Below are 24,915 nucleotides of genomic sequence, written 5' to 3' on the forward strand. Positions count from 1 at the left end.
ACTACTAACCACTACAGGCCTACATCTTTAGAGCATACCAACCCCAGGGCCTCTCTTTCTCCAGAGTTTCAATAAAAAGTCTCCAAATTGAATCCACTGGTCCAGCATAAGTCACATGACCATTCTTAAACCAGAGGAGGGCATACACTGATCAGGCCTGGGTCATGCATTCACCCTAGAACTGGGAGGTGGGATCAGTCCACTCGAGTTATGAAGAGTAAGAGTGAGGGACGGGTGTTCCCCAAAGGAAAGTAGAGATTCTATCGCCAGAAAAGACAGAGTAGAGCCTGGGCAGACGAAAACAACAGATGTTTCCTACAATAGGCATCTAAAGATGGTGACAAGGCATCTAAAGATGGTGACAAGGCAAAGAGCCACCACAGAAGGCACTTAATTTTCCTTTCCCAATGCATCATGGAATTCTGCCAGCTGACAAGTCCCCGTTTCCCAGCGGGGTGGTGTGTGCACCACTGAACAGCTTCTTGTGCATTTGAAAAACAAAGACATAGGACAAAGCCTTTTGCAATATGCACTTGCACAGTTCTTCAATCTGGCAAAAGATATTCTTTCTCAGACATTTGTCAAATTCCTCCCTAAGATGTCCTGCCGTAATAGGAATCAGAATATTTTAACTCAGACTTTTTCCTGGAACAGATGCAAACACAACTTCCCCCTTGCTTTCCACAGCCCCATCGTAGGCCAACTCATAAAATCTTGGAAGCAACTGGGCCAGCACGACACGAAGGCTGAGGGACAATGTGAAGATGTGTGTCATCAGTAAATTAGTCATTCCCAGACCATCTCAGATAGTTCCATCCCCAAGAATATTTACAGTATAAACTGCAGAAATTAGGATATCCACAAGTGAACGAATGAATGAGTCAAAGACTGAACAAAGGAGTGAGGAAATGAGTCAAAATGCACCTCCTGGTTAGAGCTGTGCTTCAGACCCTGAGCAAAGATGGTCAGAGGGCAAATGTAGCTTAGCAATCCAAGCAGCCCTTCCCTTGGGACTCTCTTGGACTATTACTAATTTATGTTGTAGCACTTCTCTTCCTCTTCCTGGACATCTCCTGAGTATGGGAGAAGGAGCTGAGAAAAGATATCTCTCATTTTAAATTTCATCACATGGTATAGCAGTCGCAAGTGACCCTTAAGACTTGGTCTTCCATGGAATTGGACATCATCTTTCTAGAACTGCAGTTGCCCAGTTGAGATTCCCAATTTCATGTCAGTAGAGGAGCAGCTCCAACCCCAAAACAAGAAGAGGGTAAGAAAAATCTATCCTCGAAGAAGAGGATAATATTTTGCTAATAATGGCCAGTTACAGGCTAGCATGATTAACGGTCATGCTAGACCAGGCCATTGTGGCATGTGGTCATGAGTTTAATCAGCTGTGGCAAGAACGAGGATGGAGAAGTGCAATTCACCTTGTTTTAGCAATAGGGAATACCTGGTTATCAGGTTTTTCATAATTAACACAAGAGGAGAGCCTTTGGGTGTTGGGGACAGGCAAGAACATGTTTGTTTTCTTGACACCTTCCAGCACATTATTAAGCTATGAGTAAACACCCTGTTGCGTTAAGTAAGCATCTCAGGTCAATGAACCTCTGTGTGTCTCAGTTTCCTCATCTGTAAAATGGGATGATAATAATATATTTGTCATCAGAATAAGATGGATTAGTATGTGCAAAGGGCTTAGAAAAGTACCTGGCACATAAGAAGAGCCAGATAAGTGTTATAAGTGTTGTCCATTATGTACTGCTCCATACATGAGGGACTATTTTGTTCCCTGTTGTGTTTTGTTTCCCAGCACCTAGAACAGTAGCTGGCACATAGTAGTAGCTCAATAAATATTTGTAGAATGTGTTGATTTGAATAGCAGAAAACACTAGCTCTGTGCCAGGCTCTTTGCTAGGAGCTTCAACATGAAAAAACAAATAAATGGCACACACACCCCCTACCCTCAGCCACATCCCATAAGGACTAGGTAGCTGGGTGGCTGCTTCCCATATGGCGAGCTCTAGGAGGCACAGGTGGGCCTTCCTCCTCTCTTCCTAGGCTTCCCTCCGCATTGACAGCTTTCACAAAGCACAGCCACCTGAGCAGGGAACTGTGAAGAAGTATCCACAATCCACCACTGAGCACACTCTGTGTGTGTCTGGAGTGAATAGAAATGAGTATGGCAAGTATGTTAGGAGCCTGGTAGCCTCCACTCCATCCTAACAACAAGTAAAAAGCTGAACAAACTGAAAATCAACAATTCTCATTTCACAGGGCAAACCACTGCCCCTAAAATTGGAGAGACCAGCAGATACAGAGAATCACAGCTTACCAGGGCAGAAACCTCCACAGGAACCAGTGTGGTAAAAAAACTTAAACTGGTATCTAAACCTCAAAAGTTTAGGTAGGAAAGCCTAAACTGTAACTGACAACTTGCCAGAGGCTCAGTAGGAACAAGTCTGAGAGTTAAAAACTGCAAGGGCACCTAGACTTAGGGGCACCTCCACATTTTAGTGAGTTTTACCTCCAGGAGCCCTACCTGGTTCTCACAGTGAATATCAGAGAAAAATCTCCTTGCTATTAGTCTGTTCTCATATCGCTATAAAGAAATGCCTGGGGATTGGACAATTCATGAAGAAAAATGTTTAGTTGGCTCATAGTTCTATAGGAAGCGCAGTGGCATTTACTTCTTGGGAGGCCTCAGGAAACTTACAATCATGGCGGAAAGCAAAAGGCAAGCAGGCACGTCTTACAGAGTTGGAACAGAAGCAAGAGAGCCAGAGAGGGGAGGTGCCACACACTTTTAAACAACCAGATCTCATGAGAAGTCTGTCACGAGAATAGTACCAAAGGGATGATGCTAAATCATTCATGAAGGATCCAACCCCATGATCCAATCACCTCCCACCAGGCCCCACCTCCAACACTGGGGATTATAATTGAACATGAAACTTGGGTAGAGACACAGATCCCAACCCTTCCAGCAGAAGATGGGGGAGGCAGTCATTTTGAAATACAGCAGAGCATTCTGTTCCCCTTAACAAGGCCTTTGCCATCAGGAGAAACTATTTTACCAGAGCCTAACCTGTTGGGATTTTATCAGAGCCTAAACTACCTGGAAGAAGGGAAATAAACTTTAGCCCACCCTAACCATCATGTTCCACCTAAGGTAGGGGGAAACACTAAGAAGCACTTATGAAGTTCACAGTCCAAGGGCACAGGCTCACCAAAAAACTAAGACCTAATCATGGGACTACAGAATGCTTCTCCTCCCCCTACACCTTACCACCACATCACTAAAGGCCTATTTACCACAAGTCGTTTTGCCCAATACATCATGGCTGGCTTTCAACAAAAAATTACAAGGCATACTAGAAGGCAAAAACAAACAAACAAACAAACAAAACACAGTTTGAAGAGATAGAGCAAGCATCAGCACCAGACGAATATGGCTGTGATATTGGAATTATTAGATCAGGAATTTATTTTATTTATTTTATTTATTTATTTATTTTATTTTATTTTATTTTTTTTTTTTGAGACGGAGTCTCGCTCTGTCACCCGGGCTGGAGTGCAGTGGCCGGATCTCAGCTCACTGCAAGCTCCGCCTCCCGGGTTTACACCATTCTCCTGCCTCAGCCTCCCGAGTAGCTGGGACTACAGGCACCAGCCACCTCACCCAGCTAGCTTTTTGTATTTTTTAGTAGAGACGGGGTTTCACCGTGTTAGCCAGGATGGTCTCGAACTCCTGACCTCATGATCCGCCCGTCTCGGCCTCCCAAAGTGCTGGGATTACAGGCTTGAGCCACCGCGCCCGGCCAGGAATTTTTTTTAAACTATGATTAATACACTAAGGGCTCTAATGGAAAAAGTAAACAACATACAAGAACAAATGGGTAATATAAACAGTGAAATGGAAATTCTGAGAAATAATCAAAAAGAAATGCAAGAGATCAAAAACACTATAACAGAAATGAAGAATTCCTTTGATGATCTCATTAGTAGACTGGACATGGCAGAGGAAAGAATCTCTGAGCTTGAGGATATGGCAATAGAAACTTCCAAAACTGAAAAGCAAAGAGAAAAAAGACTGGAAAAAAAAAACCAGAATCAAATATACAAGAACTTTGGGACAAGCACGAAAGGTATAACATGTATAATGGAAATACTAAAAGGAGAAGAAAGAAAGAAACAGAAGAATTATTTGAAGCAATAGTAATTGAGAATTTCCCCAAAATTCATGCCAGACACCAGACCACAGATCCAGAAAGCTCAGAGAGAACACCAAGCCAGGAAATTGAAAAAAAAAAAAAAAAGCCCTAGTCATATCATATTCAAACTGAAAAAAAAAAAAGAAAATCAAAGATAAAGAAAAAAATCTTGAAAGAAGCCAAAGGAAAATACACCTCATGTATATAGGAGCTAAGATAAGAATTACATCCAACTTATCCTCAGAAACCATGTAAGGAAGAATAGAGTGTGATGAAATACTCTAAATGTTGAGAGAAAAAGTTACCCTCCTAGAATTCTGTATTTTGCAAAATTATCCTTTAAAAGTGATAGAGAAACAGATTCTGAGGCAAATAAAAACTGAGGGAACTTGTTGCCAGTAGACCTGCCTTGTAAGAAACGTTAAAAGAAGTTATTCAGAGAGAAGGAAAAAACATAGCTCAGAAACTCAGGTCTACATAAAGAAAGAGCATTAGAGAAAGAATAAGTGGAGGCAAAATTAAAACCTTTATTTATTATATTATCAATTAATTTAACAGATAATAGTTTTTTCAAAATAATAATATTAGCAACAATGTAGTGCATGAGTACAGCTTACATATAAGTTAAATAAATGACAGCATGATACAAGGGACAGGAGAGAGGAATTAGAAATACTTTATTATTAGGTATTTGCACTACCCATGAAGTAGCATAGTGTACTTGAAAGAGGACTTGGATTAGTTTTAAATGTTTATTGCAAACTCTGGGGCAACCATTTTGAAAAGTTTTTTTTAAGTATAATTGCTACACTAAGAAAAGAGAAAATGAAATCATTAAAAATGCTCAACTAAAAACACAACTGGCAGAAAAATGAGTTGAAGACAAAAATAGGCACAAAAAACAAGAGCAATAAGTAGAAAACAGTAGCAAATATAGTAGATATTAATTCAACTACATCAATTATCACTTTAAATATAAATGGTCCAAATATACAAATTAAAAGTCCTTAGAAGAAAAAAAGTAGGTGTGGCTGGCCCAAGCCATGTTATCTGGAAATATCCCTCCAGGAAGTCATGCTAACAGCAAGGAGTTATTGTTTCTGAACTGCAGTTCTGAAAAAGACCTGGAGTGATGGTGTGTAGGGACACAATGGGCTCTGCCCTTATTGGCCTTCTAACACCCAGACAAGGGGAAGGCTCATATGAGTTTAGAGGAGGAGGGGGCCAGAAAAGCCAGGCACTGCCCCTCCAGCTCCATGGAATGTTCCTGGATCACATCTGGGAACACATCGGACAGTCACTAGCCTGACCCCCAACCCCAAAAATCGTGAGGAGGGTACATCAATCAGCAGGACCTTCCACTTACCTCCTAATGGCAAAACTGTTTCTCACAGTCTTACAGACTTCCTATGATTTCTCACAGTCTTAGAGAAATATGGAGAAGGTGATCAGGACTACTTGAGCTTCCTTTAGATGCTGTAGTCAGGAAAACAGCCTACCATGCCAGGAAAAGGGAAAAACGAAACAAGACTTCAAGAAAGAAAGAGCATCCAGTTGCCTGGAAGAGAAGCCATAGCCACATGGCACATGGAGGAAGACCATGCCAAGAAGCATCCTCCCTCCACTGACTTACATTTAAGAGGATCCTCCTGACCTATATCAGATTGGGAAAGTGAAGGAATTTGATATATTGCACATAAAATGAACTTTATTTTTAAACAAAAGGGAATAAAACCATGGATTATAAATCTTCACTGTATTGATGGGACTCTTTTAGCTTTAATTCCAAGGGGGAAATCTAATTTTGGGTTCTTACATGGATCTCTCATATTTTCTTGTTACAGCTATTATTTTTGTGAATAGTCAACATTTATTGAGCTTCCTGCCGTCACTTCATTTACGCTTCTCAATTACCCAACGAGTTAAATAATATCTTTCTTTTCTTGAAAAGGAAGCTGAAGCATGGAGCTTAGTTCATTTGCCTGAGGACACACAGCTAGAAAGTGGCTTTTCTGAGAAAGAGACCTAATCTCAGGTCTCTTTGACCCCAAACCACTATGCTACACTGCCCTCTAGGTAGGCAAGAAAGCAGGCAGCTAGTCAAATGGTATCAGCTCAGACTTCTATCATCCAGCATTGAGATGGGAGGTGAATTTCATTCTCAAAGTAGATGCAGCTTTAGGAAAAGAAAGGTACACACTGGGGGCCAAGTACCCTGGCTCACATCTATAATTCCAGCCCTTTGGGAGGGTGAAGTAGGAAGATTGCTTGAGCCCAAGAGTTCGAGACCAGCCTAGTCAATATAGCAAGACTGTGTCTCTTCAAAAATTTAAAAATCAGCCAGGTGTGGAGGCACACCTTAGTTCAAGCTACTCAGGAGGCTAAGGCATTAGCATCATCTGAGCCCCAAGAGTTCAATTGCACCACTGCACTCTAGCCTACGTGACAGAACAAGACCTGTCTGAAAAAGAAAAAAAGAAGAAAAGAAAAGAAAAGAAGGAAGGAAGGAAGGAAGGAAGGAAGGAAGGAAGGAAGGAAGGAAGGAAGGATGAAAGGAATGAAGGAAGGAAGGAAGGAAAAAAGGGTACAAACTGGGAATCAGCAATATTGCGACCAAGGCTGTGAGCCCAGTCTTTTCCAAAGGCTCTACCTTGATGGGGGGAAAGAAAGTATAATGCCATACAACCAAGAAAAGTTATATGGTCCTCAAAGCCAGGAAGAAGACTAGAAGGATGAAATGATGCATCCTGACCTCTGTTCGTTCAGGCTGTCAATCTTCCCTAAGGCTTCCTGAAGTCACTGGCAGAGAGACAGAGAGAAAGTATCCAAAGAAGGAGGGCCCTGGCTACTTTCAGACCCTCCTCAACAAAAACAAAGGGTTTCTACTTCTACTCTCAAGAAGGGTACTGATTTTAAAACCCACCTAGGACACTATCATGCCGACCATCAAACATGCTCTCACTGCTCCAGATCACTTGCCATTCAGTTGGGTGGATGTTTACATTGATCTCATTGCTATTAACCAGCATCAACAGTCCTACACCGAGATCTACCTTTACTTCTTCAAACAGAATCACTGGCTACTTGTTCTATCCGCTCTACTTCACATTTCCTAACTGAAACCTTCAACACTGGCGGAAACCAGAAACTCATCCCTTTTCAGGAAATGAGAATGCTATGAAATGCACACACAGTCAGGTGGCAAGGACGGGGAAGATTCCAAATGTCCTGAGGTTTTAGTCACCTTTCCCAACCGCTGGAAATTGGTGAACTGGCCAAAGCCAACTTAGAAACACAATCCTCTACAAAAATTCAAGCTCTTTCCCCTCCCACGTCTGGAATTGTGCCACTTTTCCAAATGTTCCAGGGCATCTTTGAAAGGAAAAGGCATGCACAGAGCAATAAAGGGACATATCTAGAATCTGGCCCTGGCTCTGCCACTAGCTAGCCAAGTGCACTGGGGACAGTCCTTAAACATCTGTAAAATGAAGGCATCTATGGGAATCTTTCAACTGTGGGCCTATTATCCTCATTTTGGGCTCTCGGGAATCATCCTCACATGGCCTATCTATTCTATTCTGAAATTTTCCAAACTCTTTCTATGTTCCCTTTTTCCTGTCAGCTCCAACTCTTGGAACATCTGCACTGGGAGGACCCTGGAAAATCATTTAATTTCCTTAACAAATGAAGCAACTGATCACCCAGTAAGAGGGAAGCCCCGCTCTGGGCTCTGACCATCCGTGTCCAGCACCCTTCTCACCACACAGCCCACCCCACCATTACACTTGTCTCCAAATGTCACAGATCCCAACACAAATCCTGTGGTTGTTGCTCCAGCATTCCTTCCACTCTCCTACCTTGTCCAGTAGCCATGTGGTCAGGAGAAGCTAACACGATTAACCTGACCCCTTGTCCCAGAAATGGGCAATCCTATCTCCCACCCCTGCCACAGTGATTGGTCTAAGAAACCTGGGCCCAAGTCAAGCATGGCATTCTCCTGGCCAAAGGGATTGGTTAAAAGAATGGCTAAGTTTCCTGATACCATCTAGGAATGAAGACTCTGCACCTTCTGAGAGAGCTATTGAAAGTTAATTCTCTTTTCCCTCTTCTAGAAAGGATGATGTTTAGATAGGAAGGATGGAACCACTGCAGCCATTTGCCCCCATGACAAAAGCTGGACTTGGGATAAAACATACACCACACAAGGCAGAGGGGAGCTACATAAAGGCACTGTATATTTGATGATGATGCTGAGCCACTGAATCAAACCACTTCTGAAAATCACTGTATTAGTTTGCTAGGGCTGCCATAACAAAATACCACAGACTGAGTAGCTTAAACCACAGAAATTTATTTTCTCACAATTCTGGAGGCTGGAAGTTCAAGACCAAGGTGCTGGCAGGGTTGGTCTCCTCTGAGGCCTCTCTCCTTAGCTTGCAGATGGCTACCCTCTCACTGCCCCGTCACAGGACAACCATATCCCTAGTTTTTCTCTGTGTGTTCTAATCTCCTCTTCTTACATGGGCACCAGTCAGACTGGATTAGGGCTGACCCTAACAGACTCATTTTAACCTAATTGCTTCATCAAGGCCCTAGCTCCAAATTCAATCACATTCTGGGGTACTAGGGGTTAAGACTTCATATGAATTTGGAGGAAATAGAATTCAGCCCATGGTACCTGTCTTACCTCTGTACCTTCTGCTACTTGAGCCAATGAATCTCCTTCACTGTATAAGCCAGTTCAAAATGCATTATTTGTTTCTTGCAATATAAATACCCAACTGATATAAATATACCAAAGATTACACAAAAAGCAAATCTATCGTTACATCCGAAAAACCTCCCAATTAACACTAAAAAGTAGAACCAGCTCCCTTATGCTCTTACCACTTCAACCAGAAACCACCAAGGTGGTTCCCTTCCCAAGGCCACCAACCAAAAACTCAGGGTATAGTTTCCCCCTCAGAGCTTTGCAGTCGCATGCAGCCTTCCTACTGAGAGAGGCTTCAGAAGGGAACTTTAGCACAAAACCCCCTTCTCTATCCCTCCACGGCAACATCAGAGACAAGGAAAATAATGGCAATACCTCCCAAAAGTTAGAATCTCTTTTCAGTACAGCCTGTTACTTGTTTAAAAATCAGTGAATTAGCAGGTCCAGCAATGATCATCAATGGATGCTCACATCATAGATGTTGTATGTCTCCTGAAGGAAGTACACACCAACTCCCATGAAATATACTTGCAAAAATATATCTATCAAACCAATACCTGATCAAACCTATAGATTTAACTACCATTTTACAAGAAACATAAAGGATAGAGGGACATGTTACAAAATGCAACAGAAATGCAGGCAGCAAAATCTAGTGTGGAAACCCCAGAAGACCTGTTTACTCAACAAATAAATTACAAAGTAAAAAAGAGGTAAAGGAGAAACTCATAGATTAAAACAGACTTAGGAGACAAATCAACCAATTGCAATATGTGGACCTTATTTGGGCCTTGATTTGAAGAAACAGAATAGCATATTTAAGGGATCATCAAGGAAATTTGAATGTTGATTATTTGATTGTATTATATTACAGAATTATTGCTAATACATTTTGGTTGTGGTTTGGTATTATGGTTAGGTTTTTTAATGAATCCTAAGCTTTTAGAGATATATATGAAAATGTACAGATGATAAGACACAATGTCAGATTTGCTTCAAAATAATCTGAGCAGGGGAATAGGGAGATGTTTGCTTTAAAATAATCAGAGCAGGGCAATAGGGAGACTGGTAGAAAAAACAAGACTGGCCATGAGTGGTTCATGGTCGAACGTGGGTAAGGGATCCATGGCAATCCATTACACTATTCTCTCCTTTTGTGTATATTTGGAAGTTTTCATAACAACAAAAAATATATAATGACTAGATAGGACCCAAAGATGAAGGAGAGTCTAAGTCCTTTGCCAAAGCTCTAGTGTCATTTCCAATACAGCTTGCTTACCAACACATTTTACATACATTTCCCCAATTACCTTCACAGAATCTTCCATTTGGCATATCTTCTTTCCAAATGTTACTGGAATTTCTGAAGCATGGAACAAGTATGCTCTCCAAAGGATTACATTAAGAAGTTCCATTCAGAACATACTACAGAAACTCACAGTAAACATTAATCGGTGACCTGTGTGTCATGCATTTGTTGCTGCTTGTGCAACCCAAGTCTTTAGAAATTTATTCAACCTAATTTCTACAATCTTAGTAGAAGGCCTTTCTCAGCCTGACACCAAAGACAGAAACCATAACAACAGATTAGCCACATAAACATGTAAAAGTTCAGTGGATTGAAACCCTCGTCCTTTCATATAACATACTGAGAAAGGCATTTGCCAGACTTGACAGAAAAACAGATTAATATCTTTAGTATTTTTTTAAAAAAAAAAAACCTACCATCCCTATTTTTTAAATTAGCAGAAGCCCTGGGCAGGTGATTTACAAAAGAAAGGAACTAATTTAGGATTGGCAGATACAATACAAGGTACTCCATTCAATTTCAATTTCAGATCAACAATGAATAATTTTTATGTGGGTCATACTTACACTAAAACATAATCTGTTGTTTATCTGAAATTCCAATTTACCTGGGCGTTCTGTATTTTTACTTTCCAACATTGGAAATCTTAAACCGACGACGACTAACTTGGAGAAGATGAAGAAGAACGTCATTCATGATCATCCAGGGAGGGCAGGGACGACAGGCAAGCAGAGGCCTGGGGAGGGCAGAGAGGAGCACTAACGCTGGCAAGCACAGGCCAGGAGAAGGGAGCAGCAGCCCCTCCTGGCCCTGAGGAGGGTAGGAGGAAGAGGCCAGCAGATGCAGTCTGGGGAGTAGGGAGGGAAGAGGAATTGCAACTTTGGTTAAACACCCCCGAGCCTGTCCTTCAGAGGAAAGGAAAGGCATGCTCAGCTTCATGCAGCTGAGAACCCCTTCCAGAAGCATCACTTTTAATTATTTGCTCTTAAACACTGTTTGTGATCTATCTAAATGCATTTTAATATCTTATGAAAAATGTATAATGTATTACTTAATATATACAAAAAGGAATTTAAGAATCTATGTATTCACTGCCCAATTTTAAGACAAACAATATTACCATTCAATCCAAGCCTTCTATGTGTCCCCTCATGACATATTCCAGTTTGCCCTACTTTACCATTAACCTGAGCTCCACACAGCGTTCATCACTGCCCTTAATTTTATCTTACATTTTTTACATCTAAACAATATAGCTGGCCGGGCGCGGTGGCTCAAGCCTGTAATCCCAGCACTTTGGGAGGCCGAGACGGGCGGATCACGAGGTCAGCAGATCGAGACCATCCTGGCTAATACGGTGAAACCCCGTCTCTACTGAAAAATGCAAAAAGCTAGCCGGGCGAGGTGGCTGGCGCCTGTAGTCCCAGCTACTCGGGAGGCTGAGGCAGGAGAATGGCGTAAACGCGGGAGGCGGAGCTTGCAGTGAGCTGAAATCCGGCCACTGCACTCCAGCCTGGGCTACAGAGCGAGACTCCGTCTCAAAAATAAATAAATAAATAAATAAATAAATAAATAAATAAATAAATAAATAAATAAACAATATAGCTTTTGCATGCTTTCAACCTTTATGTAAATAATAGCAGTATGTATTATTCTGCAATTTGCCTTTTTCATGCAACATTGCTGAAATTAATCTGCAATAATTAGTATAGGTTTAGATTAGTCGTTTTCAGTGTTGCATAAGAGTCCATTATTTGCATATGCTTTAATTTATTTTTCTATTCTTCTGTTGGTGGTCATTTAGCTAATTTCCAATGTTTTACTACCACCAGAAAATGCTGCTATGAACAGTCTTGAACGTATCTCTCCATATACACTAGATTTTCTCCAGGGTATGTACCAGAGCAGAATTACAAGGTCAAAAAGTGTGTACAACTTCAACTGTAATTCTACAAAGTTATACTAATTTATATTCCCACCAGTAGCAATAAATATATTTTTTACAGTTATGTCCTGCTGAGGTTAATTGAAAACTCTCCTTTAAAGCAGCCTGAGCTCAAAGCATGTTGAAAATGAGCAGTCCTGGTACTAATAGTTACTAGCTCTAAAAGTTAGCCCAACATGAATACAGGCCAATTATGTCAGATGTAGATTGAATCCCAGGGTGACTCAGGAATCAGGCTGGACTGAGACAGGTTTAGGGGGCATTTTTCAATCATGCATGTTTTAATCTTTATGATTTTGCTCTAGAATTAAAAAATGCTCATTGTAAACAAAATTGTGTTAATAGTCACCAAAATGCATCTCTTGGAAATTGAACATCCCCATGATCACCACCACCAACAGCATGACAAATAATCTACATAATTTTTTAATATATAAACCAACTCTTTTACCTAAAAGGGATCATCTATTCCCTTTTTTGCATATTACTTCTTTTTACTATCCAATATAGCTTTACAAGGAAAGAAATCATCTACCTTTATTGAAAATTCTATTATTCAATAAACATTTATTAAGCACCTGCTTTCGGGCAGGATGGAGTCTATAAAGAAAATTAAGCGACTTCATCATTAAGAGGCTCCTACCCTAAAGGAAAGAAACTAACAGATGCTGGTCATAATGATGGCCTCAATTGTAAAGCACTTTCTATGAGCCAGGCACTGTACCAGACCCTTGATGAATGTGGGAGGCAGGATAATGCCCCCCACAAAGATGTCCATGTGCTAATCCTAATAATGCTATGTTACAGGGCAAGGAGGTTTGTTCTAATCAGCTAAACTTAAAATAAGGAGATTACTTGGAATTATCTGGGTGGGCTCAGTGTAATCACAAGAGTCCTTAATTGGCAAAGAGGGACACAGAAAATTCAGAACCAGAGAGACCCTGGCAGCATGAGGAAAGATTTGGCCAATCATTGCTAACTTTGAAGGTGGAAGGGACCACAAACCAAGGAATGCAGGCAGATTCCAGAGGCTAGAAAAGGCAAGAAAAAAGATTCTCTCCTACAGCTCCAGAAAGGAACTCAGTCCTGTTGATTTTTTTAGCCCATTAAGAGCCGTGTCAGACTTCTGATCCCTAGAAATTTGTGTTGTTTAAGCCACTAGGTTTGTGTTCATTTGTCATAGCAGCAATAGGAAGCTAATACAAGGCACATCATCCATTTTCCCCACCGCCCTAGAAAAGAGGTGCTGTGACCTCCAATGGACAAATCAGGGAACAGAGGACCTAAGAGGCCAAATTACTAGCCCAGATGCCCAACAACAGAGCCAGACTCACACTTGAGTCTGTCTGCCTCTGAGCCTATGCTGAGGCTGCTCCTGGTTGGCTGGGATACAGGGAAGATGGTGACACATGCCATCATAGGGGTAAGCAAATGATTCTTTGCTTAAAGAAAACTGAGAGAATTCATCCTGGGACCAATCTAGAAGGACTGCATGGAGGTAGCATCTGGACCTTTTGAATGATGGGCAGGATTCTGACAGACAGAAATGGGGAACGAAGGAGAGATCAGGAAGTACAGTGGTTCAGCCCTGCTGAGGTCTAGGGCACATAGGGGTATCCAGCAGGAGGTAAGGTTGGACACGCTGGTCAGAGTCCAGCACTGTCCAATATGATAGCCACCAACCACATGTGGCTATTAACATTCATATTTACATTAATTTAATTTAATTTAAAATTCAGGTCCTCAATGTACTAACCACGTCTCAAATGTTCAATAGCCACATGTGGCTAATATTGGACAGTACAGTTATAAACCATGTCCATCCTTGTGGAAAGTTCTATGGATGAAGGGAAGTCACTGGCATCATCGTTTTTAAGCAGGTCACTGGCACTTTGGAAGGAGGAAGTGAAGGAGTAACGCATGTCCTTTTATAACACTCCCTATCTCATTCTTTTATTTGTTACCTACAATGTGTCCTCTCCCCAGGGGCTTGGCAGAAGTTTCAAGAATAAATGCACAATGAACATCCATAAAAATTATTTAAAACTCCCAGCACGGCCTTAGAATGCATATCTAGTTCTAAAAATAAGCCACTCTGGGAAGTAGGTCCAATTTTTCTCCACTGTCAATACTTTTTTTTTTTTTTAAAAAAAAAAAGCCTTTCAGTCCTTATCTTATAGAATCCAACGAACACTGTAGTGTAAAATAGTTTTTAAGGAGGCGAGGCATAGTTGTTCAGATCTCTAGATAATTTGTCAGGTTTCAAAACACATTACACCTGACCTCATGGAACTATGCTCAGTCCCAGTGCTCTCTGGTGGTGGGAAAGGCTCTGCTGAGATAAGAGCTGCCTTCCCTGTCTTAGAGAGGCTGCCCCATTCTGACTCAAAAAAAGGATGCTGAAGTCAACCAAGGCGATGTCCAGGAAGTATGCAGAGCCCCATACCTAACGAGCTTAGATGTGGCCAAAGGTTAGATTATTTTGTGATCTAGCAACTGAATTCTGAATGATGTTGGATGCAAAAGAAAACCCTATAGTCACCTGTGTTGCTTTGGGGTCTTCATGGGGACAGTTGGAAGCGATCCATGGCAATCCAATCTCTAGACCTCTCGGTGACTCATGGCTCACGCAGAGCATGTACTGTACAAATCTAACCCTGTTTGGTGGCCTCACAAGCAGCTCCGATTGATTTCTCATCTGCAACTCAACCTTTGTCCTCCCCAAACATGGAAGGAGGGGGCCCTCCACACTGACATCCTCCACCACTAGCAGCAATACCAGAACTTGGCAGCTTAAACAATAAATCTCTATGTGGCCCAGAGAGAAAGGGTGCCCTGTACCTGCTAAGCAGGATCATGCATCCCACCCCCAGCTCCTGAAAAAGGTGGTGAGGGGAGGTTGGAATGAAAACAGGCATCAAACTAGAAACAGGCCTTCCCCTATCCCAGACACTACCTCCACCCACAGGCCCCACTGGCCCCACTGGCAAATAAAGTTTCTAACCCAAGCATCAGCTCATGAACACTTCCACTCTGCAGGGTGAATCACCCTGAGCAAGGAAAAGGGAAGATTGCCCACTGCCAGCTTAGCTTTACAAATGAGCCCTTAAGCCATCTGATGCAGACGTTTATGCCAGGGTCTGGGTCTGCTCTGGGTCTAGAAGCCAAAATCACTCCCCAGTGGGGTTATTTTAGATAGAGACACATGCACATCTTGAAAAGGGGAGAAGGAAGCAGAAGGTGGCAAGAAAGGAGTCCCTTACTCTGGGAATTTTTGTTTGTTTGACCTCACATGTAAAGAATTGAATTAATTATAATCTTTGGCTCATGACACATTCAACATTGGTTTATGCAGGGCTCACTTTTTTATCAGCTATTAGATCTTGAATAATGGACACATGCCTTTAGGCCCATCCTCCCTCTCCCCAAAAAGGTAGAGTATCAACACCAACCCACACCAATCATATGGTTTTACCCATTCTATCCCCCTGCCTCACCCTAACTTCACCCTGAATCTGTATCCATCATTACTTACTTTACTTTTCATAGCGTTTTCTTGTAGCTGTACGTATTCCTAAAAAGTTTTTTTTAATTTTACTTATTTATAAGTCTATTTTTTAAATGTCATGCTGTATCTTTTGGTAATTTTCTTTCACTTAATATCATATTGCCAAGACTTATCCATATTTTTGCATGTCACTGTTGCTCACTTGTTTTGGCTGAGTATTAATTTTACACTGTGAATTCATCACAGTTTACTCATCTGCCCTCCCACTGATGAGCATCTGGGCTCTTTCCAGGTATGTGACTTTGTAAACATACTTGCACAGGACATGAGTTTCTCCCGGGCACATATAGCCAGAGTGGAATTGCTGGGCCACAGAAATGTGAATACTCAACTTCAGAAGATAATTAGATCATATCAGTTCTTTTCTATTTTGATTGCATTTCCTAGAGATTCTAAAAGGATTGTTTCCTCTTCCTGTCCTCCTCAATTTTGTTTCTATAAATTTCACATGTCAGCTCCACCAAAATGTTTAAATCTGGTCCTTGGCCTAACACTTGAGTAGCACTTCAGCTAAATCCCCCCATATGGAAGAGAAGGATTCTTGTCAGGGGCACAGACAATAGGAAAAGCATCCAAGCAGACACAAGGACTTATCCTGGACCAGATGCTGGGGTGGGCTAGTCAAATGGAAGGAAACAGTTTAGAAGCTGTTTCACTCTTGGCAAATGCAAGATACAAAAAACGACTGGGGAGGAGCTATAAAGCCAGTTTCCCTATTCAAATTTGCATGTTCAGTCTCTCTTCCCCCACCTTCCTGTAACTATCAAGCACACTTATTTTTAAACAAAGAACAAAAACCCAAAAATGGAAAAGCCAGTTTGTAAATAACCAATTTCACGTTTAAACAACAGCAGGGGTCCAGGTTGGACATCGTTATGCAGTCCACTTCATTTCAATATATATTTACAGAATGCTTTACAATGTGACAAGCACCCTGATGAATGAGGTCTCTATTCTGCCCTCAAGGGGCTTGCAGATTTGTTCATTTAACAAAACAGATCATGCATGAAGTGCTAAAGGGGTCACTTAGTGCTAAGAAGAGGAAGATGCTGGCCTGATACTAAGATGCTTACTGCAAGAGGATTAATACAAGTTAGAATGCAAGTGGACCAGATACAGAAGTTGTTCAAAGGACAGAGTGATCGTTCCTAAGCAAAAAGAATGCTCTGTAGAAAAGTTCCTAGAGAGTAATGTTGGATCTGGGTTTTGAAGAATGAATCAAGTGATCGAGAGGCGAGAGAAGCAATAACAAATACCTAAAACATTTAAGAAATCAGTTTCAGGTTGAAGAATACACAAATGAATGGAAAGAGACATCACGTTCATGAACTGGAATAGCAAATGTTGTGAAAATGTCTATACTTCCCAAAGCAATCTACAGATTCAGTGCAATCCCTATAAAAATACTAAGATGTTCTTCATAGAAATAGAAAAAAAAAACCCCTAAAATTTTGTAGAACCACAAAAGACCCTGAATAGCCAAAGCAAAGTAAAAAGTAACAAGAACAAAGCTGGAGGCATCACACTATATGACTTCAAAATAAACTACAAAGCTATAGAACCAAGACAGCATGGTACTGGCATAAAAACAGACACATAGACCAATGGAACATAATACAGAGCCCAAAAATAAATCCACACATTTACAGCCAACTGATTTCAACAAAAGGTACCAAGAACACACAATGGGGAAAGGAAAATCTTCAATAAATGGTGTTAGGAAAACTGGATATCCACATGCAGAAAAATGAAATTAGACCCTCATCTCTCACTATATACAAAAATCAACTCAAATGAATTAAAGACTTAAATGTAAGATCCAAAACTGTGACACTATTAAAAGAAAACATACAGGGAAAGCTCCATGACATTGGTTTGGGGACCTCAAAAGCACAAGCAACGAAAGCAAAATTAGACAAATGAAATTATACCAAACTAAAAAGCTTCTGCACAGGAAGGAAAACAGTTAACCAACTAAAGAGATAACCTAGAGAATGGGAGAACATATTCACAAACTATATATCTGATAAGGAGTTAATATGCACAGTACACAGATAACTCAAATCACTAAAAAAAAAAAAAAAAAAAAACAATGCAATGAAAAAATGGGCAAAAGATCTGAATAGGCATTTCTCAAAAGAAGACATAGAAATGGCCAATAGGTATATTTAAAAATGCTCAACATTACTAATAATCAGGGAAATGCAGTTAAACCACAATGAGATACCACCTCACTCCAGTTAGAATGGCTGTTATCAAAAAGACAAAAAACAAGTGCTGGCAAGGATATGGAGAAAAGGGGGTCCTTACACACTGTTGGTGGGAATGTAAATTAGCCATTATGAGACACAGTAAAAACATTCCTCAAAAAATTAAAAACAGAACTAGCACATGACCCAGCAATCTCACTGCTGGACATTTATCCAAAGGAAATGAAATCAATATGCTGAAGAAATACCTGTTCTCCCACGTTTATTGCAACATTGTTCACAATAGCCAAGATATGAAATCAACCTAACTGTCCATCAGTGGATGAATGGATAGAGAAAATATGGCATATATACACAAGGAATACTCTTCAGCCATAGAAAAGAATGAAGTCCTGTCATTTGCAACAACATGGATAAACCTGGAGGACATTAGGTAAAGTCAGCCGCCACAGAAGGACAGATACCACGTCATCTCACTCATACGTGGAATCTAAAAAAATTGGTCTCGTAGAAGCAGAAAATAGAACAGTGGTTACCAGAGGCTGGGGAATGAAGAGGGGAGAGTGGAAGGAGAGAGGTTGGTCAAAGGGTACATAATTATAGTTAGAGAGGAGTAATAAATCCAAGAGATCTATTGTGTAGCAAAGTGACTATAGTTAGTGACAAGTTATTGTATCCTTGAAAAATGCAAAGAGTGGATGTTAAGTGCTCTCGCCACAAAAATGATAATTGTGTGAGGTAATGCCATCATTAATTAGCTAGATTTGACTATTTCACAATGTATATACACTTCAAAACATCATGTTGTGCATGATAAATACATACAATACAATGCTATCTGTCAAATTTAAAAAATAAAAATCCATTTCTGACTCAGACCTCTTGATCTTCGCATCATCTCATATTTCTCACTTCTTAAATCTAGTTCCTGTCTCCACACAAAGTGGAACCTGTGATCACTCTTTAACACACATTATCTGCATTTATTTGTTCATTCCACCAACACCAACGAAGTAAATCTTGACAGATGTCTGGCCCTTGCTGAGCTCCAGAGATAAATCCCTGGACAACACAGAAACAGTTCCTGCCTTCACCCAGCTTTCCGTCTTCAAGGGAGACACAAAATTTAACAAAGACAGGCAGTTGGCTTGACCATCAGCCAGACGCCATCAGCCAGGGAGAGCCCCTCCCCCATCCCATCGTCCCCTGAAACATTTTCAGCAAATTGTGCAGGATTAAAGAAACAGCTCTGCCTCCTCAGTAATTAAAAGAATCCTGACCAACGTCCCAGGTAGCCAAGCGGCCACTCAGTGTTGAGAGAATCCAAAATCAGGTGCTTCCTACATAATAGCCTCCAATCTGATACTTGATAGCCGCTGGTTTCCAGAGTCAAACAAATGTCAGGAATTTTATGAAGGAAGGCAGGAAGCAAATAAGGGGGCAAGGACTGGGGTCTAGGCCTCGGGGGAGCTCAATTAGTGAGCCAGATAAAGTTAAACTGAAAGGGCATGCTCTTGGTTTCCTAGAAAGCCAGCTGGAAAAGATGCCAATCCTTAAGCCTCTGTCACTCAAAAGATTAACAGAAGAGACTTAGGAACGCCCACAGGGAATAATGCAACAAGCCAGATGTTTCTGCTCCTCGGAGGACGCCGCTCTCAATAACCAGAGCTACACTTTTGAGGCCACCAATAAGCCATAGAAAAGAACTGGAGTCTTTGGGGATAGGTTGAAATTCAGTCATTTCCCTTAAGTGATACAGATACCAAAAAAAAAATGTTAATAATTTCTCTGCAAACTCCCCTGATGTATCCGGGTTCTGTATTTCTCATCAAGCCATCTCTTTCTTTAACAGAAATGGCATTACTCAGATGAACACTCGCTACAGCTGCATAGTGGTGGGAAAAGCACACAATCTTTCAATCCATATAAACTGGAAGCTCACGCAAGCCGATTGGCCACCCTGAGTCTCACTTTGTCATCTGCAAAATGGCTTTTTAAAAGACCCACCCTCTTGTTCTCATTCGAATAAGAGATCACGTAAAGTGCCCAGCCCAGATGTTCATAAGTGGTAGCTCTTGTTATCTATAAACACATCCAGGTAACCACATGCTCAAGACAGTACCTTCTCCTTGGTACTTTCTAAACACACCAAGATGTGTGTGCGCATGTGTGTGTGTGTTTGTGTGTGTATTCGAGTGAGAGAAAGAGGAAAAAAAAGAGGGGGAGAGAGAGAGAGAGAAGCAGCTTGGACATACACCAACCTATTTATAATTCCTGCTTACGTTCCATCACTTCTATCAGATTAATAAACTAGAAGAGCTGGAAGGAACCTAACCATGGTGCCTGATTTCCCCCTCAAGTCCCTAGCTTTCCCCTAAAGGTTGCTTTCTCTGATTCCAGGAGGCCAGGAAGGAGAGCCATATGGCTTGAGACTCTAGACAAGCCCAGCAGCAAACAAATGAGCCCCCCACCATTTGTCTCAGGGCCTCTCTCCTTTCGACCCTCCTGTGGGCGGCCATCCAGATTTCAGTCGGGGGGCTCTGGCCTGCATCTCTGTCTTGACTGTTCCTAATTATTGGAGGGAACGCATGGCTCGCCTGACCTCAGAGTTTAAGAGCTCCGGGTCCTAATATCAAACCAAGCAGCTTCATTTAAAAGGCATCCTCATCTGCATCCATAAAAGTCACTCCCGGAGCCCTTACTTGCCCCAGCTTTGGGAATGCCTGCTGTCGAGGATTTATGACACGCCCTGGATCTAATCTGCCACACTTTAACTGCTGCTGTTGCACATCTGGTCATAAAAGCAAGGGCTGGCCCAACACGGGGACAAACACTTTTCTTTCCTAAGTGGCTACAAATCTGATCTCCCAGTGATAGCTGGGCTTGGATGTAATCAACCCAGCATCTGGGCAGTCTTTAAGACTTGTCAAGCATTACAAGACTTTTCCTCCACACGACAGCTATAAAGATGATTCTCATATAGCAAAAGCTATGAATAAACAACCTGCAATCTGAACAGGTGGTAAAGGGCTAGGCCCAAGGATGTTCAGGAAAGGAAGCACGAGTTGGTTGAGCCAACCTTGTTTTCGCAAAGATCCTAGCTACTTTCACATGGACTCTCAGGCTGCCAGTTAAGAAGCAATTGCCCTGACATAAACTGATGCTTGGCCAGAGATTGCCTGGATTAAGTTTGGTCGAAAGAACCACTAGGTGGTTTAATAGTACGTTTTAAGGCAGTGAAATTCTTTATTAGACCAATTGGTAGGGGGTGTTGGGGGGATAATCTGGACCAGAAATGAACACAATGCTGTCGGTTCCAGGAGATTTTACAATGCCCTGGACAATCTGTCCTGTGCACAGAATTGGCAGGTTTCATGTCGTTCAGAAACGCCAATCAGACCAAGGTTCAACAAGTAATTCAACCTCCCAGCACTGAACCCAGGGGAAGAGACCCCTGAATATTGCGCAACTCTCCCCTCCCACCTCTTTACAGTACCCACCTCTGACCCTCTTCCAGTGCCTGCCCGGCAGGAGGGGACATTAAAATTATCTGCTGTGGGTTTTACGAGCAGTGATCGCTTTTTAAAACAACAACACAAGGTCCTTGTGTGGCTCGCGGGTAACCTAAAACTCTCCAGGCAGAGCTGCACCCACCCCCGCCAACCCCCGCCGCCTGCCAACAACGCCAGCGCGCTGGACCTGGCGCAGCATGGGACCACGAGGAAGCCCTACATGAGCGGAGAGTGAGCTTCTCTCCGACGCAGGAGGCACCTCTGAGGGTCTTGAGCAAAATGCAGGGGAGAAGAGATTGGGAAAGAAAATCCACCAGTGACAGTTCGGGGGCAGGGGAGGGATGGTGCTGCAAGTAAGGGAGGGGTGGTGGCTCCAATGGGAGAAAAAAAAATTTCAGCAAATTCACCAACGAAGCCCGCAGGAGACCTGGTAGTAGACAGACGACAACAGGTCTCTGACATCTCTCTTCCCCCTCCTGCCCCCAGGGATGAGTGGTGAAGCGACCTCGCCTCCCTCCGCAGGTGGGCGCAAAGCTAGGGGCGCACTTACCCTGGGGCCTGTGGTGCGGTGGCCGCGAGCCGGGGACAGCTGCACTAACACCAGCAGCAAGTGGGGCGTGAGCAGGCGGGCGCAGCGCGCGGGCAGCATGGTGCCAGCCAGGCTGGGCAGCCGGCAGCGAGCGGGGTTCGCGGGCTCCGCGGGGCGCACAGCGCGTCTCGCTTCCTTCCTTCCTTCCTTCGCTCGGGGCCCTCGCGGCGGCGGGGAGCGGGCAGCGGTCCTGCGGCGGGGGCTCGCAGAGGCTGCGGGCAGGGGACACAGTCATTAACCGCGCCGGAGGGGAGCTGGAGCGCGAGCGTGTGCTCTGCGCGCGTCGCCAGCTCCGCTCGGCGGGGCCCAGGCAGCAGCAGGTTGGACGCCTGAGCCCGGGCCATGGGAATTCCCGTTATAAACCCCCGGGAGGGGCGGGGCGGAGCACGGCGGGCCTGATTGACGGGCCAAGAGGCCTGTTGCAGCCGACCCTTTGGCAGGTGAAAGCCAATGGGAGAGGGGCAAGAGGAGCCGTTCGTGGTCAACCCCCAGCCGAGGAGCTCTGCCGGAGTGGGCCCCTGGAGAGACTGGGATAAAGAGTAACTTTCTCGTGGCACTTCTGCCAGAGGAAGCCTGAGCGAGCCCCAGCAGCCGACACCCACCAGAATGTTCATCTGGCTAATAATAATGCCTTAAGCATGTGTATTTCTTAGCTCAAGTTCGTGACTGTCCCAACAGCCGGGTGAAGTAGGCAGGGAAAATATTCCTAGCCCCATTTATCAGATGAGAATGCTGTGTCACAAAGGCGCCAAGAGATCTGCCTCCCTGCTGCATCTGGGAAGAGCAACTGGGAAGTCGCCGGATGACCCGCCCAGGGTGGGCTGTGGCGTTGGAGTGGAGAATGGGAGCATTCACTTCTTTCAAAGACTCTCCCTGGGGGGTGACATCCTGAGTCTCACAGCGACTGTCCCAGGAGAAGTCGCAAGGGACAAGGGGAAGCGTGTGCTGGGCACTGGCCGCTGGGGAGGGCCACACACAACCTCCCAGCCCTACGGTTCGTGTGATCCAGGATTGGAACTCAGGCATCCTAGCTTCCCACTCTGAACTGGAGGGCAAAGGGCAGCCTCTCTATAGCGCAGCAGCTCTGGGAGAAGCGGGCAGAGAGGCCCTGGTCCCCTGATGGCAGAGAAGGAGGAAAAGCATAGATAAGGAGGAGGTAGTCTGAGGATGCAGAGATCCCAGAGACGGGGTAGAAAAAGGAGAGGAGATCTCTCCCGGGTGCCCGACCCACTTGGAGAGGAAAGCTCAGCGGAGCTTCAGTCAGATGTTGGGGGGCTCTGCCCAGGGCCATCCCCGGAGGGCCAGCTTGGGAATGGTCACAGCTGCATCACACGGGCTCCTCAACAGAGCAAGGTGCTCAGCTGCCTTCAATAAGACTGACATCTCCAGGAAATCACAGGGATGAGGGAGGCAAAATGAAACCCAGAGCGATCTCCTTATGTGGAGGACAACCTTCAGCGCTTACTTCCATCAGTGTGGGCTACTTCACAGGAAGGGATTATTTTCTATGATTTGATTGTAAGCATCAGTGCCACACTCCTCCTCCCTATCTGGTCTGAGAGGTCCTAAGATTAGCTCTGCTTCCTCAGAGTTTCTCTCCTGGATTCCATGAACCAGCTTCCCACCTGACTCCTGAATTCAGTTTTGTCCTCTCCTCACACTGGCCCCATCCAGCCTCCACACGGCAGCCAGTGTGTCTATTTGCTATTTAGAAGCCAGTGATCCTTTTAAGCAGCAAACCGGAACTCAGCATTCCCTGCTTAAAGGACTTCCCCTCTCCCCAGTGCCCTCAGACGAGAAAGCCCAGACTGGATGCTGGAACAATAACAAAGTACTTGTGGTTCTCCAAACAAAAATGAAGAGCACTTCTAAAAGAATGGTCTATCTTTTCCTCCACCGGGAATGAGTGCCTTGGTCAGATAGACTCTGGAGCTGGACAGCAGGGTTCAAATCCCGGGTCCGCCACCTAGTGGCATAGCCTTGAACAAGTCACTTGACTCATCCAGGGTCCCGTTTTTCTCTCTGTAAAATGGGGATAAAAATAGTATCCCCCTGCCATGAGATGTTGTCAAGATTAAAGGAGATGGAGTCTTTAAAGCTTTTAAAATAATTAAGTGAAAAGTATCACAATATGGCATTTGAAGAGGACAGGACAAATGCCTCGTCTCATTTTATCCTCAGAACACTCCTCTGAAATAGGTCAGACATCTCTACTTTACAGGTAGATAAGTGAATACTCCATGAGATTGTGACTTGCCTGGCCTCATTTGGTTGGCAAAGGACAAAGCGGAGACACAAGGCAAGGTTTTTGGAGTATAATTTTGCTTCCGTCATGTGATGGCTGCAATCTTCAGTCTCAAATCCCATAGGGTTGGACGTTCCTGTGTGCTAATTGGGAATTTCTTCAGTGGTCTACAAGGTAACTGAGGCTGGTGAGCTCCACTGAGCTTCAGGGGAAGAGGATGTAAACAGCAGGGGTCAGCCTTTCCTGGAAACAGCCCTTGTGATTTGGCATCCTGGAGTTTGCCCAGCTGAACTCGTGACACTTGTCCAGTACTGTGCCCTATGCAGCATTGACATCAATATCCATGTGTCCACCTAAGTATTCACCCTCCAGGGACTCAACAGGATGGAACTGTTACCATCAGGCTCAGCAGCGTGACAGGCTTTTCCTGACTCTACCACCTGGCTGCATGCACCTATCAAGCTGGTCAACTCCTTCCTCTTGCTGGAACTATTGAGAAATCTGCTGGAGTAAGTAAATATGCTTCAGAGGGCCCTGAGTATCTGGCAGCACAAAGCGCCCAGGGAAAAAGCATTGCAATAGCTCTTTTCATCCCTAACACCAAATGCTGCT

General features: G+C 43.4%; 1 protein-coding gene across 2 annotated transcripts in view; it reads right to left on the minus strand.

The window, feature by feature from the left end:
• Nucleotides 1-22,389, minus strand: part of SMOC1 (SPARC related modular calcium binding 1) — a 149,320-nt gene extending 126,931 nt beyond the window's left edge. For both annotated transcript variants that reach the window (XM_023182838.2, XM_023182845.2), the window contains exon 1: nucleotides 22,020-22,389. In XM_023182838.2, the coding sequence (XP_023038606.1) occupies nucleotides 22,020-22,118 (99 nt within the window). In that variant the 5' untranslated portion in view covers nucleotides 22,119-22,389. The remainder of the gene's footprint in view (nucleotides 1-22,019) is intronic.
• Nucleotides 22,390-24,915: the final 2,526 nt, after the last annotated feature.

The sequence above is a fragment of the Piliocolobus tephrosceles genome, chromosome 6 (genome assembly GCF_002776525.5).
Source record: "Piliocolobus tephrosceles isolate RC106 chromosome 6, ASM277652v3, whole genome shotgun sequence".
NCBI lineage: Eukaryota > Metazoa > Chordata > Mammalia > Primates > Cercopithecidae > Piliocolobus > Piliocolobus tephrosceles.